The following is a 17496-nucleotide window of genomic DNA, read 5'->3' on the forward strand; positions in this document are numbered from 1 at the left end:
GAGCAATAGCGATGTTAGTAAACATTTCTAGGTACTTCCTCCCCTTGGTGGGAGTTTTCTACATCTAATTCATAATGGTCTAATCACTCTGTTTTAAACATATATAGGTTGTTTCCTTTAAAACATCTAAAAACAAAAATGAAAAAAAAGGTTTTATACCAATACTTAATGCAGTTTTATCTCCCTTGACACTTGGGTTTTTTTTCTTGATTATATCTAATTTATTTGCCTGAAATAAAAGTAATTATGCTGTTCATCCACTGTGCACACAGTAGGGAAAGACAATTCCCAGATATTCACAGCTTCTCCATGCTGTATCAAATTTTTAAATAGCAGTTTCTCATCCGACCTGAAGTCTGTATTTACTAAGGACGCACACGAACCTCTCCTATGTCCATCCCCTTATTAATCTTATATTTCAATGAGTTTTTTTTGCAATACAGTTTTTCAGAACACTATAATTTTGACAACACTAACAACTGTCACATTGAAACACTCCCTTCCTTTTTTTTGTTTTCCAGTGACATTGTAGATTACTCCTTTCTCCAATTGCCTGCTCGTGGACCACTTTTCTCTAGGGTATTTGCTGCTTCATCCTCCTCCACTTCTGGGTTTTAGTTATTCTCCAAGACGCAGGTTTGGACCTCTGTTCTTTCTGCTCTCTTTTCATTTTCTAACTGATCATGTCTAACAGCTTAAAATTCTGCTTGATGATCCTTAAATACATACATTTACCTTCTTTTTCACATAAGCTCCATCCCCACATTCTGGGTGCCTGTCACAGTCCTAAAATCTAATAATTCAATATTAAAATCTTCATTGATTTCATCACTGTGAAAATACTGATTTCCATTTCAATCATTTTTCTAGACATGAAATTTTGACAATATTTCTCCTTCACAGCTTATATCCAACCAAATATCAAATCCCGATCATGTTTCTTTCACTCGTCTATCCTTTCCCTTGACACTTTGACTTGTCCCTCCTCACCACTGAAATCCCTTCTTTACCAGAGGCCTGTTGCAGGAAGCCAGGGTGGTTCCCAATAGGGTATTAAAAACAACACTCACCATGGGAATCCATACTCATAATTTAATAGGTTCTAAAGCCCTTAAATTACATTTCACAGCTATATATTTTTCAAAAATAACTGCTTTAAAAATATTACTACATATTCAAGTCAACATATGATGAGGTATTATGTCTGACTTTAAGATTATAATAAAATTCCTTCTATTTTATCACCATCTTTGCTCTCTGCCATGCCATTAATGACATTAGAAAGAATCTTCTAAATAATACTTTCTTAACACTGAGCAAAAACCATGTCCAAATGTTTGTGGGATTTTTATACTGTTTTTGATATAATTTTAATATCAATTTTAAATACCAATGCATGATCCTCCTACTGCTCAAGTTTTAAAATAAAAAGAGAGATACAAAAGATATGACAGTGGGAAAAACAAGTCAACCTCATGTCACACCCAAATTATACTTAGTCATAACCTGAAAAGAACACACTTCATGGCAAAAAAAAAACCTGTGACTTCTCTGGATATTTTCTATACATGTCAAAAAAGTGAATATAAGTGGCAAGCGGTATTTCCAGACATGCTCATTTCACTTCTGAACACACAAGACAACAAAAGGTACTTTTAATGACTTGTAACAATCACAGTGAAATCGGTTATTAAAGAAGTATCTCACTGCTGGGTATTTATCCAAAGAACTTGAAAACACAAAGGCATAAAGATACTTGCACCTCTATGTTCATTGCAGCATTATTCACAATAGCCAAGACTTGGAGGCAACCTAGGTGCCCATCAAGGGACAAATGGATAAAAAAGATGTGGTATGTATATGCAATGGACTGCTACTCAGCCATAAGAAATGATTAAATCCGGCCATTTGTGACAACATGGATGGACCTTGAGGGTATTATGCTGAGTGAAATAAGTCAGAGGGAGAAAGTCAAATACCATATGATCTCACTCATAAGTAGAAGATAAAAACAACGACAAACAAACACATAGCATTGGAGATTGGATTGGTGGTTACCATAGGGGAAGGGGGGAGGGGGGAGGGCAAAAGGGGTGATTAGGCTCACATGTGAGGGGATGGACTATAATTAGTTTTCGGGTGGTGAACATGATGTAATCTACACAGAATTCGAAATATATTAGGATGTACATCTGAAAATAAATAAATAAATAAAAATAAGATAAAATAAAAAAAAAACTATCTCCAGGAAAACACACACACACAAAACTCTACTCTTGATTATAAGGAATATCAGTTACGATGTTCACAACAACTTGAATAGTGCTGCTAGATAAGACCCTCTGAGTAGGCAAGACAAACCCATATCCAGAAAAGATGTCTATTCCAGTGAGGAAAAATGGCTGGTCCTTCCAGGACGGAAGGGGGGTCCAGTGTAGTCAAGTAGCTACCAAGTGGCCAGTTGGTCTCCTTGAGGAATAAGGCTGTTCTGTGTGTTGAATGTTGGTCTCTGTTGATGATAGGCTGGACATTCTGAGGAAGCATCAGTTAGACTGGTGTTGGTAAGTAAGAGTCCATGCTGGTGGGTTCATACAGGGCCTTCATCTCTCCCACTGTGGCCACGTCATTCATGTACCCATCATGTCAACACTTAATGATGCTGGTCTAGAGTGACTAACTGTGTCAGTTTGCCTAGGATTGAGGGAGTTCCAGAATGCTAGACTTTCAGTTTTAGAGCCTGGACAGCTTCAGGCAAAAGGGAATAAGTTGATCCCCTACTGCTGCCCCTCTCACCAGCACATTCCTGTTGACTTTGGTGAATGGGCTGTCCCATTGAACAATTTTCTGATGGAGCTTCACATAATATATCCATTCCACCATGCCTACTTCCCAGAGCCTTTTAAATCCTTGGCCTCTACTGTCTCTCACAAAAATTCTGCAATTTCAACCTTGTTTAGGATGGGCGATTGCTTTTTCTACACTTTCACGAGCCACTCCAGCAGCAACTTTACACCATTCACTGGGCACTTTGCCAGGTGTTATGTCCTGTATACTGTGAGGCTGTTCTCAAGTCAATAAACCCTTCCTTATCCAGTCTTATGTTCCAGCCCTCTTGATCAAGCACCCTCAGAATCCACTCAAATAGAAAGTACTCCCACAGTCCCTGTCAGTATCTACTGCTAATTTTTGCATCTCCTTTGGTGTATAGGTTCTTTCCTCTCTCTTCAGGCTTGACATGTTCCAAGATGGTTATGTTGTGACTTGACCTTGATAACAGGCCTGGAAGCCAGCAGGAGAGGAGAGGATGCAGTTCCTGAAAAGGACAGTTATCGCCTCTTGGGGAAGAGACCTCTGCAGTGTCTCTGCAGAATGTTAGCTCTCAAAGGAGAGAGAAGATCTACTTCTGCAATCTCAGAAGGCTCAAAAGAGGTCTGCAAAGTCAAAATCTTCAGGGATATGTGATTAGATATCCACATGCTGTGTATCAAGTCCCAGGTTTCCCCAACTAGGGCTATGACTTTGGAATAACAGATCTGTCTCTGTTGAGCATTCAACCATCATTGGACTTCAGCCACTCTATTCAATTCTGTGCTTGGTATTCAGCTTTGCCTGCTCACCCACTGCATGAGATGAGGGCTTCTTAATAATCTACTAAAGAGAATCTCTGGATCTCATGCTCAGTTTTCAATTATGTTAATTGCCCTCAACTTTCTATTACCCACCTGTTGGGCATACATGCAACCTAGTAGCAACCATGCAATTCCACTGTCCTTATGTATAGCATCCCTCTCCCCCATACCTTTCAAATATATGAATCAGAACACTGGCCTGTGCAAACGTCTCTACTATCATGCCAGCCCAGCTCACTAGTGGTGAAAGTTCTCACAATCAGACTGTAGACATGCCATCTACCACCAAGCCCTCACTGTCAGCTGGGTGTTAAGTGATCCAGTCGTCAAATCTCATCTTAACATCTGTTTTTTTGGAGCTTTCTCAGGGCTACCTATTACAAGTTGGGTTTTCTGGATAACAGACACTTAGACAAAGTAAAAGTACAAAGGTTTATTGAGAAGTAACACCTGTTTAAAAAAAAAAGAAAGGAAGGAAGCAGGATTGGGCAGGGGGCGGTATCAAACAGGAATGCCCATCTGATAAAATCTCTGCCAGATAAGTGGGAATTCTGGAGTAAATATTACCTGTTAGAGAAATCCACACTGGGTGGAAATGGCTAAAGCCTTATCCTATCACCTTGTTCAGTCACTGGCTGAGGGCTACCCATAGAAGAAAATGCCCTTGGCTTAAAAACTGAGGCAAATCTTGACAAACCTAACAACTAGAGGCCATCAGCTGGTATTAAACATATCTTTTTATTCTAATGCTTTGATATCTAGCAACTTACTGACCCTAGAGGGAGTGTCCCTCCCAGGGCCAGTTAATTTCTAGAGACAGCAAATGACTCCTCTATGAGTGTGTCTTTCATATGCAAACCAACCACTCCAGCTTTCATACCCTAAACAGTCTCTGTTTTGAGCACTTACGCTCTGGGCCACTATTCCCCAGGGAGTAGTATACTCACTAGTATGGTGTACCCACTTCTGGTGCAAGAATTGGGTGAATGAGAGGTGACTTGTAGAAACAGGAAATACTGGAGAAGCACATTTAGGAACAGGAAGGAAGAAGATGGGCATACAAAGCACAGATGTAAGATTAACATTCCAAGGGAGGACACAAATCTCTTTCACCATAATAGGAAGGGTATGGGCAGAGGCTAAGAATTAAGATATGATAATAAGTAGTAAGGCAGTGTCCATCTGAAGGCTTCCATCTTCATCTCCAAAAGTAGAACTGTAAATCATCTTTTGAAAGCAAGGGCAGGGAATAAGGGATATGAAATAAACATTTGAGGAAGAATAAAGATTTGAAATGGTTTTTATAAACACTAAACCAGACACTGACCAGGGAAGCCTAGCTGTAATGCTGGGCAGTACTGAAGAGCCAGCTAAGACAATAGTCATAAATTGATAATGGGATCAATCTTAAAATAGATACTACTTATAACAGTTACATGTATTCACACGTTCTTGTTATCAACCAAATAAAAGACCACTGAAGAGCCTTTTGTGAATATACTAGATAATTTTAATAGAGTTTATTAGCCAGACTCTTCAGTTGATGAGATGACTTCTGTTGTACATTAATATGTATTACATTTATTTGCCCTGATTGCTTCTCTAATGTGGAGAAAAAATGCGAGAGTCAAATTGGTGTATGTATGCAGGAAGGTAGAAATTACCCTCCATAGGAGAAAACAACTCTATGCAGCACAAGGGAGACTGATGTGGAGAACTTAAGAGAGAGGTAAAGGATACATACTTCTTTGTTTAAGAAGGTAAAAAGGTAAGCTATGACCAAGATGCTTCTTTGACCTCTTACTATTAGAAACTGGTAAAAAAAAAAAAAATGTTCACGTGGAAAGCACAAGAAAATAACTGGTTGCCAATATGAAAGTCATCATAGGTTGTAACAAGCTTTGGCTGTCTTAAACCATGTTTGAAGGAAGACTTTAGGAATAAGATTGGTTTGGAGAAGCAAGACCACACGTGTGAATCTAGGGAGGTGGGTATTTTTGAAACACCCAGGGCCATTTTCAAACTGTATGTGCTATCCGCCTCTCGGAAATTGTGACCCCTACACGTGTACACACACACGTGCGCACACACACTGCCTTGAGAATCAGCGCTGAAGGAATGACTATGTTACATATTGTTGAACATGCCAGGTGCTTTACATTTATTCATTTGATTTGATTTGACTGAACTTAATTTTCACAACTCTGTGAGAATGGTATTTTAATTCCATTTACATGTAAGAAAACTGAGTCTTACAAAGATAAACAACTTTTCTGAATCCTGCTGGGTAGTAAATAGAAGAATCATGATTTGATTCTAGGTATATTCTAACTCCAAAGAACGTACTGTTTCCACTACAACATGCCTTCTGAATAGACAAAAGTCTTTGGAACATAGTGGGACATATGTATTCCCTACCTCCAACTACCTACAAGTCATAATCCACAAAATTAAACTGGGCTACACTTATAAAATCCAATTACTATCTAATTCTTAAATTTACATTTACAATAAAAATAAGCATTTACATTTAACTAACATTTTAGTACTTTCAAATGGTGGGCACATCCACTATCTTTCTTTTTCTATCTATATAACTCTGTGACAGAGATCATAACAAATTCATTACCAACCTTAGCCATACAACTGTGCTGCCCTGGACTTGATGACTAATCAAATTTCAAATCCAAAAAAAACACTACTGGACACACCTTCTTAGATCATCTGCTTTTTGGTTGTTTTTTCTGCTCATATTGTTATTGTGGGCTCCACTGAATGACTCATACTTCTTTCAAAGCTAGGTCTATTATCACACATTTGTGTATTGAGATATTCTCTTTACCATGATCTCTCCCCCTCAGCCTGGGCAAGCAAAAGAACTAATCTTGATAGCTTGTACACTGCATTGTTTTGTCCTCCATCAAAATGATGATTTCTTCTATTTCCTGAAGCCTGTTCCTGTCAGTCGTCCTAGGTCGAGTTGTCTTGGTTTTGTGAATGTACAATTGGAGGAATAAAATCAAACCTATGACAGAGAGGAAGACGATTCTGATTTTTTTGTGTAATATCATTCCGTATTCTTTATTTTTGCAATGACTGCCGCTTAAGAATAGAGAAGGTCAAGACTTATCCTGCCACTCCTTGAGGATCTGAAGATTAAGAGTCAACATCTTTTGAACTAGTCTCTGTTAAGAGCAAGTCCTTTGCCTCACAAACCATAATTTCATGCTCCACCTCTCCTGTGTTGAGTTCATCACAGGCAAGCAGGAAGTCACTTTCAGACTGAATGCAGTTTGACCCAGGCCACTCCCCTGACTCATTTCCAATCCTGTTGGGAATAGTGATGGGGCACGAGAATCTGCCTTAACAGGTTCAATTATTAGACATCCAAACAGTATGATGACTAAGCACCTACTCATTAAAATACCCTTGCTGAGCATGCCAGGAAATACAAAGATGGAGGAGAAAGAGCATACACAGTTGGGGAAAGTGCTGTCAAAAACCAGAAGACAATACTTCACATCCTTAAAAAAATTATTTTTTAAAAAAGTAAATTTTTAAAAGGCATTAAAATATTTAAATAATTTGCCCCAATAAATTTCCAGTTTATTTCCATTTATTTCAAGGAAAAATTCAGCAGTTGGATGAAAGGAAAACTATATTTGTGAGGTGGTCACTGAAAGAATCATCAACAATAAAAAAAATCTGCATATTTCACATTAGGAGATGGTTTCAGTATTTTACGACAAATTTCTTCAGTGTTCTATGCTTCACCCTTTAAAAAGCAGCCATTAATATTGTTAATAATTGATGCATCTAACTACTGTATTTACAAGTTTTCTATAATTTGAAATTACATCAAAATGAAAAGTTATATTTCTTATACAGCTACTAGATACATGTAGAGCTATTAGAAATAATATATACATCTACTAGAAATAAAAATTATTAACACTGGGATATGTTTATGAAATAACATTAAGTATAAAATCATAATACTATATACATACATATATACGCTATGGTATGACTGTGTGAAAAAGACCTGTACACGTGAAAAGTACTTAAAGTTTAACATGTAAAATGCAAATAGTTTCTTAGGTAACTTTGCTCAAAAGTTTTAAAAATATTATTTCATTCTTTTTACTAAAAAAAAAAAAACATCAGAATGTCAGGCACGAGATATCAGATCTGATGAAAATATATAAGGGAAGGGTGAGGGTGAGCCCACTCATTCCTGTCCCTGTTGTCTTGTTTGCACATTATATAAAAAATGTGTAAGAAATGGAACACTTCTCTAGTAGCAGTCCTGGAGTGAATTCATTAGCCATTAGCTATCAGCAATTTACAAGATAAAGTCATAGAATTTTAGACTTGGAAGAATCCTGTAAGACCACCTGATTCAGATTCTTATGTTCTAAGTGGGTAAATGAGACTCGTAGAGGAATAAGCGATTTTTTTCTTAGGCTACACAATTAGTTGGTGAAAAAGCTGAGACTAGAATTCAAGTTTTAACACCCAATCTAATTCTGTTACACATTCCAATTCTTTAGCATTCATTATTTCTCACAAAGCAACCCCAGCATACCCTTTCAAATTAATCTTCTACTCTTTCCCAACACATTAGGCAGGGATGTCCTTTCTCACTTCCACGCCATTCTTGCCTCTGTGTTTTCTTGGGCTCCGCCCCTACCTGCAGACACTGCCTGACACTCTCCATCCTTACCCTAACCACACACATACTCATACTACACTCTACTGTCCGTTAATCTAATAGTAGTATGAGTTAGAATACTTTTTTCAAAAGACATACTTGGAAAAAGATGCAGTGAATTTTAGTTCTAACTGTTCTGCTTGCTCATCCCACAATTTTGTACGCCTTCTCAATTACTTCTCTGAATATCTGTTCCCTATGCTACGAGAAAAACAGTATTTTATCACAGAGAAGGGTGAATTCAGAGGTAGTGCTACCCATTAATACATGGAAAGCATTTTCTAATAGTCCTTGGCTTGCTGTGGCAAGGAACGAGGTGTATGATGATATAACACAGCACGTACGTCACATTCTCTTGAATTAAAAATAATGACTTTACAGGGGCCCCCCTGGTGGTGTAGTGGTTAAGTTTGAGTGCTCCACCTCTGCGGCCCAGGGTTCGCAGATTGGGATCTCAGGTGCAGACGTAGCACCGCTCATCAAGCCGTGCTGTAGCAGCATCCCACACAAAATAGAGGAAGTTGGCACAGATGTTAGCTCAGCAACAATCTTCCTCAAGCAAAAAGAAGACTGGCAACAGATGTTAGCTCAGGGCCAATCTTCCTCACACACACAAAAAATAATAATAACTTTACAGCATGTGGAGTAGTTGCAAGCTTTCGCGCAATACCTATGACCTGTTATCATGTTTAATCACAACTTACCAGAATAAATGAAATTCCTACTGATTTGTGAAATTCCCTGTCCATTTCTGACTCCGTTTCACAAGTCATCGTATTGGTTCAAGTTGTTTCCTTCAGACTTGTTTAGCAAGTTAGATTTTAATTACATGTGATTTCCTCCTTTGCCTTCAGCCCTTTCATAGATCACACATAATACATAAGAGTCATCCATTTGAGTGGAAATCTCAGAGCAGCTGGACAGGCAGAAAAAGATACCTCTTCATTATCCAGGATTAAAATGTATAGGTAAGTCCTGTTTTTGCCTCTGCAGTTTTGGAAGTTTTACTATATTGTAGAGTATGTGAAAAATACACAGAAACTTAAGAAACATTGGCTGTGTCTAGCAATCTTCTAGTTACTTTTCCAGAAACTTCACTAAAACTCCTAGATATGGATGAGATAACATGCTTGATATTGTGTAATTAAGGTGCTTGTTGTCTGACTGAATTTTTTACGAAATGAATAAACCTAAAGAGATGGCTTAGCATTATGAAACCATGTCTTTAACTAAGGAAGTGTTTTTATTTTCTCATGTTTAACTTTTCAGGAAGTTATGTGTAGATTTTAAAACTTTAATTGGTAAAAATGTTTTAAAATTTTTTGAGGATTCTGTGTTTCTACTCCCATCACAGTATCATTCTATTAAATACGCAATCCTGAAATCCTCTTTAAGAAAGTAAAGGCAGTATTTGTCTACATTTTATATATTTAATGGCATCTTTATTTTCAAGTAAATTCTTGTTGATACTTAAGAAAAAATTAGTATTTGTCTAGTTTTCTTTTCAGTTAATGAATACTTATTTTCATACGTTGTCACATAAAAAAAGCAACAAGTTGTAGCATAATCCAGAATCAGTACAATCTGAAAATCATTATATAATCTGATGTGTTTGCTGTGTCTATGAGCATATATAGCATTCATTTTGTTTTTCTGTGAACACAGAAAAATATGATACTGGTAAGTCATTTTAAAAGAGGGATAAATAGGGACCGGTCCTGTGGCCGAGTGGTTAAGTTTGCGCGCTCCTCTCCGGTGGCCCAGGGTTTCGCTGGTTCGGATTCCGGACGCAGACATGGCACCGCTCATCAGACCACACTGAGGCAGTGTCCCACATGCCACAACTAGAAGGACCTACAACTGAAATATAGAACTATGTACTGGAGGGATTTGGGGAGAAAAAGCAGAAAAAATAAAAAGATTGGCAACAGTTGTCAGCTCAGGTGCCAATCTTAAAAAAAAGAGAGAGAGAAATAAAAGCATGGACAAAGTGTTGGCTATGTTAAGTGTAGTTGAATCTATTTTAAATCTCCTGAACTTTAGAAAACTCAATCAAAATTCAAATCATTTTAATAAAATATATGGAAAATTATGTGCATTTGTAAATATATATATATGAGTGAAAAATGGGTAGCAGTCTGTTTCTGACAATAAACAATAATTAACAATTAACAATATTATAAATAAAACAAAATAAACTATTTCATATTCATATAATGGATAGTTTTAATACCTATTAAAATAGGTTAAAATCTATGAAGTAACATATACTGTGTCTGCTCTCATTTTACGCAAAAACAAATCAGAAAATTGTATTTAATCACCAACTATCACTTTGTAAAGCTATTCATGTGAAAAAGTTTAATCAGGAATATAAAACACTAATCACGTTTGTTGTGTTAAGGTGGGAAGCTTATGAATTATATTTTTTCCATTATTCTTAAACTTTCTATAACAATGTAACATTGTTTTGGTAATCACAATACACTTTGAAATGTATTTTGCTGAAATGCTTTTAATTTTACAAAGAAATTTGCTTGATTTTTAAAAAATTAACCCTTACAAGCAGCTAAACGTACATCAAAATGTCATTCAAAGGAAAATAAAGGAAGACATGTAAACAACACAAACACTGAGAGAGATGTACAATTTCAGAATGCTTTGAATCAATCTATTTTCTAAATTGAGCCAACCTTATAAGAAATATGACAATCAGACCTAAACTTCCAAAGAACTCTTCTTTGGAACTTTGGTTTCTATGGATCACACTTTGAAATATTTTATTTCTTAAATAGGCTGCATCTACTAAAAATCAATTCCTTTATTCCTTTTTCCTTTTTTGTTAACCTAAAATATATATAACTCTCAATTAGTTTTGTTCATTGGTTGGTTGGTTGGCTTTTATCAGAATGTGATCATTACAGTTACCATGTCAAACTGATGAAATTTTCAAAATAACTTGTGGACTCTCATTCAACAAAATTTGAGAACCCATGACTGGGAAACAATGCCTTCCATCAACCTAAATTGAGAGCAGAATTTTCAGTGGGAAGAAGAGAGCATATTCAAATGGCCTGGGGAGTTAAAAAAAAAAAATAGAGAAATTTTTATTCTGACAATCTTACTTCTAAGCCAGGACATCTGTTGGAGTTTAACATTGCGAGGAATGAATTAAAACATACAGTTTCCTTCTCTGCTGAAATATTCCCATCAGCATAAAGACATAGCATACTATCTCCAATTGAAAAAGAAAAATCTCAAAACTCCACTATTTTCCAATTCCTCCATATGCTTTAAGGGAGCAGGGTATCCAAATTGGGTAGAGAAAGGGAAATGGAAAGGTGTAATATATTTTTTAGATAATTCTAGGTCAATTTTAGGTAGTTTTAGGTAAATCTCCAGAAAATTCTGAGATACCTTTGGTTGAGAATGGGCTCTCTTGGATGGTTCAATTACTTTTATATATAAATTAAATTCCCAGACCTCTTCCAGGTTGTCCTTTCCTGAAGATTCCAAAGATAGTATGTTCCTTTCTTTACCCACCTTGTTCTCCCTTCCTCTCAAGGAGGAAATCCTACCACAAGGTTCAGGAACCTGGGCAGCTGTGATATCATGATATAATTGTTATTCATTTCAAATCCTTGGGTATTCCAGATGCTCTCGGGTCCACCATGAGAGTGTCTACGTCCATTCAATTACATGAAAAGTGTGAGATGAGGTTTGGAAAATAGGATGAAGAGTTATAAGCTGGAATTCAGAATATGGTTTAGATTTAAGGTAAATGAGCATATCTCAGCTCAGGAACAGACAAGTCTTAGCAGGACCCCTCCCACTATAGCAAATCTTATTTCCATTTTCTTCCCTTTTGTCTGTGCTCATGAGACAATTTACTGACTACAGAGACTTGTCAAAGCCAATCAGGTGCACTGCCTCCTAACAGCCCAAAACAACATGAGACAAAAGTGTTGGGGGGGGGGGGGGGGGGACTCATATCTGTCAAAAATGCATTCCAAACTCTGTCTGTTGTTTCAACCTGGTTTATGAATTGTTATTTTAACTTTCAGAAACCATGCTTAAAACTGTAAATATTAGGCAAAAGATATATTTCTTATTAGAAATTAGGCAAGTAGACACCAACTTATCCATACAGTCACAGAGCCCAAAACAGTGCATTTAAAGTACAAGCTTTCGCCCACAAAAACTTCGGGCCACATGCAAAAACAGTTGCCACATTTGGACAGAATGTTTTTTAATGGTGGTATAGGCTGGGGCAGTGGCGACAGCATTATAATACACAGGAGGATAAGCTGCAATCAATCACCTAAGAACACATATTTTCTAGCAAACTCTGTTATGTCCACTGCCAATTTGGCCTCTGGAAGGCACTCCTAAGATATTTCCCCTGAAATATGTTACTTTTCTAACTCTTATGCCACTCCAGCTCCCAAGATAGCTATGGTTGATATCCCTAAAATAAGTCTTGAGGACAAGAATCAATACCTACAATTGTAAGGGGACCTAAGATACCCAATCCAATTCCTTAAGCAGTATTGCACCAACGTGAAGGACCCCATTTTCTTGAACAAAGAAAACTTGCCTTGATTTCACAGTTTTTCAGAGTATTCCTTAAGTTTAAATGTAGCATGCACTCATGATATGTAAAATAAAGCATCATCCCAAGTCTAAAACCATTCATTGGGTAACTATCTTAAATGATTGAAGATAAAACTGACTTTGGAATAGTTTACATTGATGACTAACTCAGCAGAAAGAAAATGCCAGATTCTGTTGAATATTTACAATATCCATTTGCCAAAGTCATGAACAAGTGTATCAGTGATTAATAAAATGATATGCGAGCTCAGGCTTCAAGGCAGTGGACTAAAAAGAGCCACTGAAAATATTTTTTCCAGCCTAGACAAATTTTATTCTGACAATATTACTTCTTAGCCAGGATATCTGCCTGAGTTTAATATTGCAAAGAATGAATTAAAACATACAGTTTTCTCCTCCCTTGATCCATACCACCTCTCTAGCTATTGTCTCAGTTCTCATTTCCTCCCCTTAACAGCAAAACTCTTCTAAAGGTTTGTCTAGACCCACTGCCTCCATTTCTGTTTTCTTCTCCTATTCACCCTTCTACTTTTTAAGGTTTTTATTGTGAAATATATTACACATAGAGATTAGTTTAAAAAATGAAACCTTGAGGTACTTAGCATTTTTTAAGAAAAATAATAGCACCAGTAATTTAGAAGACCCTATGGGCCTCTCCCCAACTACATCCTGTCCATTAACTACCCTTCCCCACCATGCACAAAGTAACTGTTTTCTGGTGTGGTAACTAAATCTTCTTGATTTTCTTTATGGTTTTACCACTCATGGATAGATCCATAAATAACATATCATTTAGTTCTACCTACATCTGAAATTCATATAAATGGGATCAAAATTATATTTTATAAAGTATGTAGTAATAATTTATTCCTGTTCACAGCTGTATGATATTTCATTATAAGAGTATACTATAACTTACATATTCACTCTTCTTATATCTTGCCGTTACAAATATGCAGCTCTGGACATTTTTGAATGGGTGCAATGGTACAAACATGCAAGAGTTTCTCTTGGGTATGGATTTTCTGGGTCACAGAGCATGTGCATGTTTATCTTTAACCTATTCTCTCCTCTTCCATTACAAATATGTCCTCCCCACAGCTCTGAAATAGCTCTTGTGCAACTCTTCAGAGATCATTCCACATTGCAGAATCCAATGGTCATGTCTCATTTTACTTAACAGCTCCACGGCAGATCATTCCTCCATGAAACACAGTCTTCACAAAGCTACTAAAACACCATTTTCTCTTTATTGATTCCCATCTCATGGGTCAAGCTTTCTGAGTTTCTGTTACTGGATCCTTCTTATTTTCTTGTTGCTCAAATTCTGAGTAAGTTGAGGTACAACTTCTCTTCAGTAGCTGTACTTACTTTCTGAGTAATTCCATCCAGTTCCATGGTTTTCAGTACTATAGAAGCTGATGGTTCCCAATGGCAGCTAGTGGTTCCTCAAGTCCACAGTCACTCACTAAGAAACCCAAGATGCTCTTGCTTAAAAGCAACTTTTAATTTAATATGGAAAAATAAGCCATTTTGAATCCTACATATCCAAGCACTTTATTTATACCTTTTTTAGGTATTTACCTTATTAATCCTTATATTATACTTCATTCATTTATTCATTATTCGTTCATTGAAAAAAATACCTGCTTTTTGAGTGCCTAATTTGTGTGAGCAACTGTTAGGTGCTAAACACACAAAAATGGATCAGAAAGGCCTGGATCCTGCTCTCGTTGTTTATTGGGAAGACAAGTACTAAAAAAGTTAAACAAGCAAGTACCTATCTAATTATAGTCATAGTAAGTACCATGAAAAAAACGTTTAGGGGCTTTGGTTAATTAAGATGAACAGAAGCAACTGTCACCGAACACATTTATTCTATGGAAATTTCAGAAAGCAAAAGAATCTTCCTGGCCAGGAGATGAACATATCAGTGATTAATATGAAAATATGTAATCTCATTTTGATTTATTTAATAAGGTAATACTAAAATAAGCATTATAATGGAGGAAACTCTCTAGGAGTTTATGGAAGGCTTCTCCGAGGAAGTATTATTCAAGTAGAAACTTAAATGCAGTCAGGAAATAAATCATGCTGGTCTTTTTGAAGGCCATATTAAAGAGTTGGGATTATATCCTAAAAGAAATGCAAAACTGTTAAAGATTTGATGAGGGCAGAGACATTATTATATTAGAATTTTTGAAAGATCATCTGTCTCTCTCTAGAGAAGGATCCCCGTGGAGAGGGGAGATACCCACTGATGAAGGAAGACTAGTTGGAGGCTAGTTCAGTATTTCAGAAAAGGAGTGAAGATGGCTTAGACAAAAGAGGTGGGAGTTGCAATAAAAGTTGAGACGTATCTAAGAAGTAGAAAGGCTGGGACTTGGCGCTCAATCGGATATCAGGAATGAGAGAGGTGTGTCAAGTATTGTTTTCAGGTTTTCTACAGGAGTAACTTGGTGGACGTTGGTTTCATTTACTGAAAAGAAAAATGCCATAAAAGGGACTATTTGATAGGGCAGAGAGAGGTTGTGAGTGTTAAAAGGGAGGAGGCAATCGATTCAGCTTCGGAAACATTAAGTTCCAAACACTAAGTGGGGACATGTGAAGAATGCAGTCGGATATTTCAGTCGGAAAAATCACGTGTAGGTCAGTGTTTCTCCAAGTGTAATCTTTGGTTTATCTCTATCTGCACCCCCTAGGATACTTGTTAAAGCTGCAGATTTCTGAACAGCAAAACCAGACCTACCTAAACTGTCTATATGGGTGTTGGATGCAGGAAATTTTCTTTTCCAAGCTTCTCAGTTGATTCTTAGGCACGCAAAAACTTGAGAACTTAGATGGAACTTAGATGGTTGTCTTAGATGGTAACTGAAGCTCACTGAATGAGATCAACCAGAGAGAAAAGATATTACTCAAGACAGAACATGGAGCAACACCAGGCATGGTTGAATAGAGGAGAAGCAGTCAGCAAAATACATTTAAAAGGGGGAATCAAAAGGATAAAAAGAGTGTGGAATCATGAAAATCAAAAGAAAGAGAGTGTTTCAATAAAAAGGAATGGTCAAGTGTGTAAAATGCTGCTAATAAACTAGGTCTTATCCTCCCTCAGAAAGACATGAGTGCCTTAAGGCAAAGACAATTCTTTGGTCACTTTTTAAAAGTCCCCAGTGCCTAGCAGAATGGTATAGTAAGTACTCAACAGCTACTGATTTTTCCAACATTCATTCAACAAACTGTGTATTAATAGAGTATCCATCATGTCCTGGGTTGCAAAAAACAATAAGACCTCAGAGAAAGAGCACAGATAAAAAAAATCAAGAGAGCTTTCTGTGCCACCACTTAATCTCTCTGCACATCAGTTTATTCATCTGTATACTGGGGAAGTTGGAATGGATATTCCTGGAACTCCCTTCCATTGCCAACATTCAGTGATTCTGTGATTCTACAGAATGTTATCACTCATATAAAATGCCACTATAAAAAATTATATTATTTACAGCTAAACCTGGGTTCTACCTAAAAGAGGATTGTAGAATTTACCATTTATTGAACACAGGCCAGAGTTCTAAGTATTTTACAAACAGCATCCCATCTAATTCTCGTGACCCTCTGAGGCATCTAATTGTGCCCATTTTATGAATGAGCAAACTAAGCCTCAGGGAGGTTTTGTCACTTGCCAATGGTCACATGGGTCTGTCCAATTACAAAATTCAAGATTATCATTATTTTCTTTTTAAGATTGGCCCTGAGCTAACATCTTTTGCCAATCTTTTTTCTTCTTCTTCTTCTTCTCCCCAAAGCTCCCCAGTATGTAGTTGTATATTCTAGTTGTAGATCCTTCTGGTTGTGCCATGTGGGACGCCACCTCAGCATGTCTTGATGAGTGGTGCTAGGTCCGCGCATAGGATCCCAACCAGCAAAACCCTGGGCAGCCAAGCAAAGTGTGCAAACTTAACCACTCAGCCATGGGGACAGCCCCAAGATTATCACTATTATACTCTATTATCTTTCTATATTACTTATACAGTAATTAAAAATACAGGCCCGTGGACAAAACTATGTTTCATAGGAATATTTATATAAAAATAGAAGAAACTGAATAAACAGATGCATTTGTTCAGAAGACAAAAAGAAATCCCTCATGTGTGTGGCTCTTCATGCCCATGTTAGAAGCCATGGCAACATTCACTGAGTTGACAGAGCCTCACTTCCATCATCTACTTCATCCTCTCACTGTGCAGATTCACTTAAAGAACAGAAGATTGAAAACTTTGGGAGATACAGTGGAGAACTAATCACAGTCAGCCCCTGCCCTCATTTATTGGACTGATCAAGCACTGACACAGGGCCAAGTGCCAAACATTATTCTAGCTGTGCTAACAAATCTTTAACTCATTTGTCCTCACAACCATCTGGAGTAGGTACTATTGTCACCTCCATTACACAGATAAGGAATTAGAGGAGAAGATAGGTGACTTCCCAGGTTCACATAGCAAATAAATGGCAGAAGTAGAATTTGAACCCAGTTAGTCCAGC

General features: G+C 37.1%; 1 protein-coding gene across 1 annotated transcript in view; it reads left to right on the top strand.

Moving 5' to 3' along the window:
* The first annotated feature begins 9241 nt into the window (after nt 1-9241).
* The window catches only part of TMPRSS11D (transmembrane serine protease 11D), a 56326-nt gene continuing 48071 nt past the window's right edge, over nt 9242-17496 (top strand). The window contains exon 1 of the mRNA XM_046656706.1: nt 9242-9311. Coding sequence (XP_046512662.1) covers nt 9304-9311 — 8 coding nt within the window. The 5' untranslated portion in view covers nt 9242-9303. The remainder of the gene's footprint in view (nt 9312-17496) is intronic.

Source organism: Equus quagga, chromosome 3, assembly GCF_021613505.1.
Source record: "Equus quagga isolate Etosha38 chromosome 3, UCLA_HA_Equagga_1.0, whole genome shotgun sequence".
NCBI classification, from domain to species: Eukaryota; Metazoa; Chordata; class Mammalia; order Perissodactyla; family Equidae; genus Equus; species Equus quagga.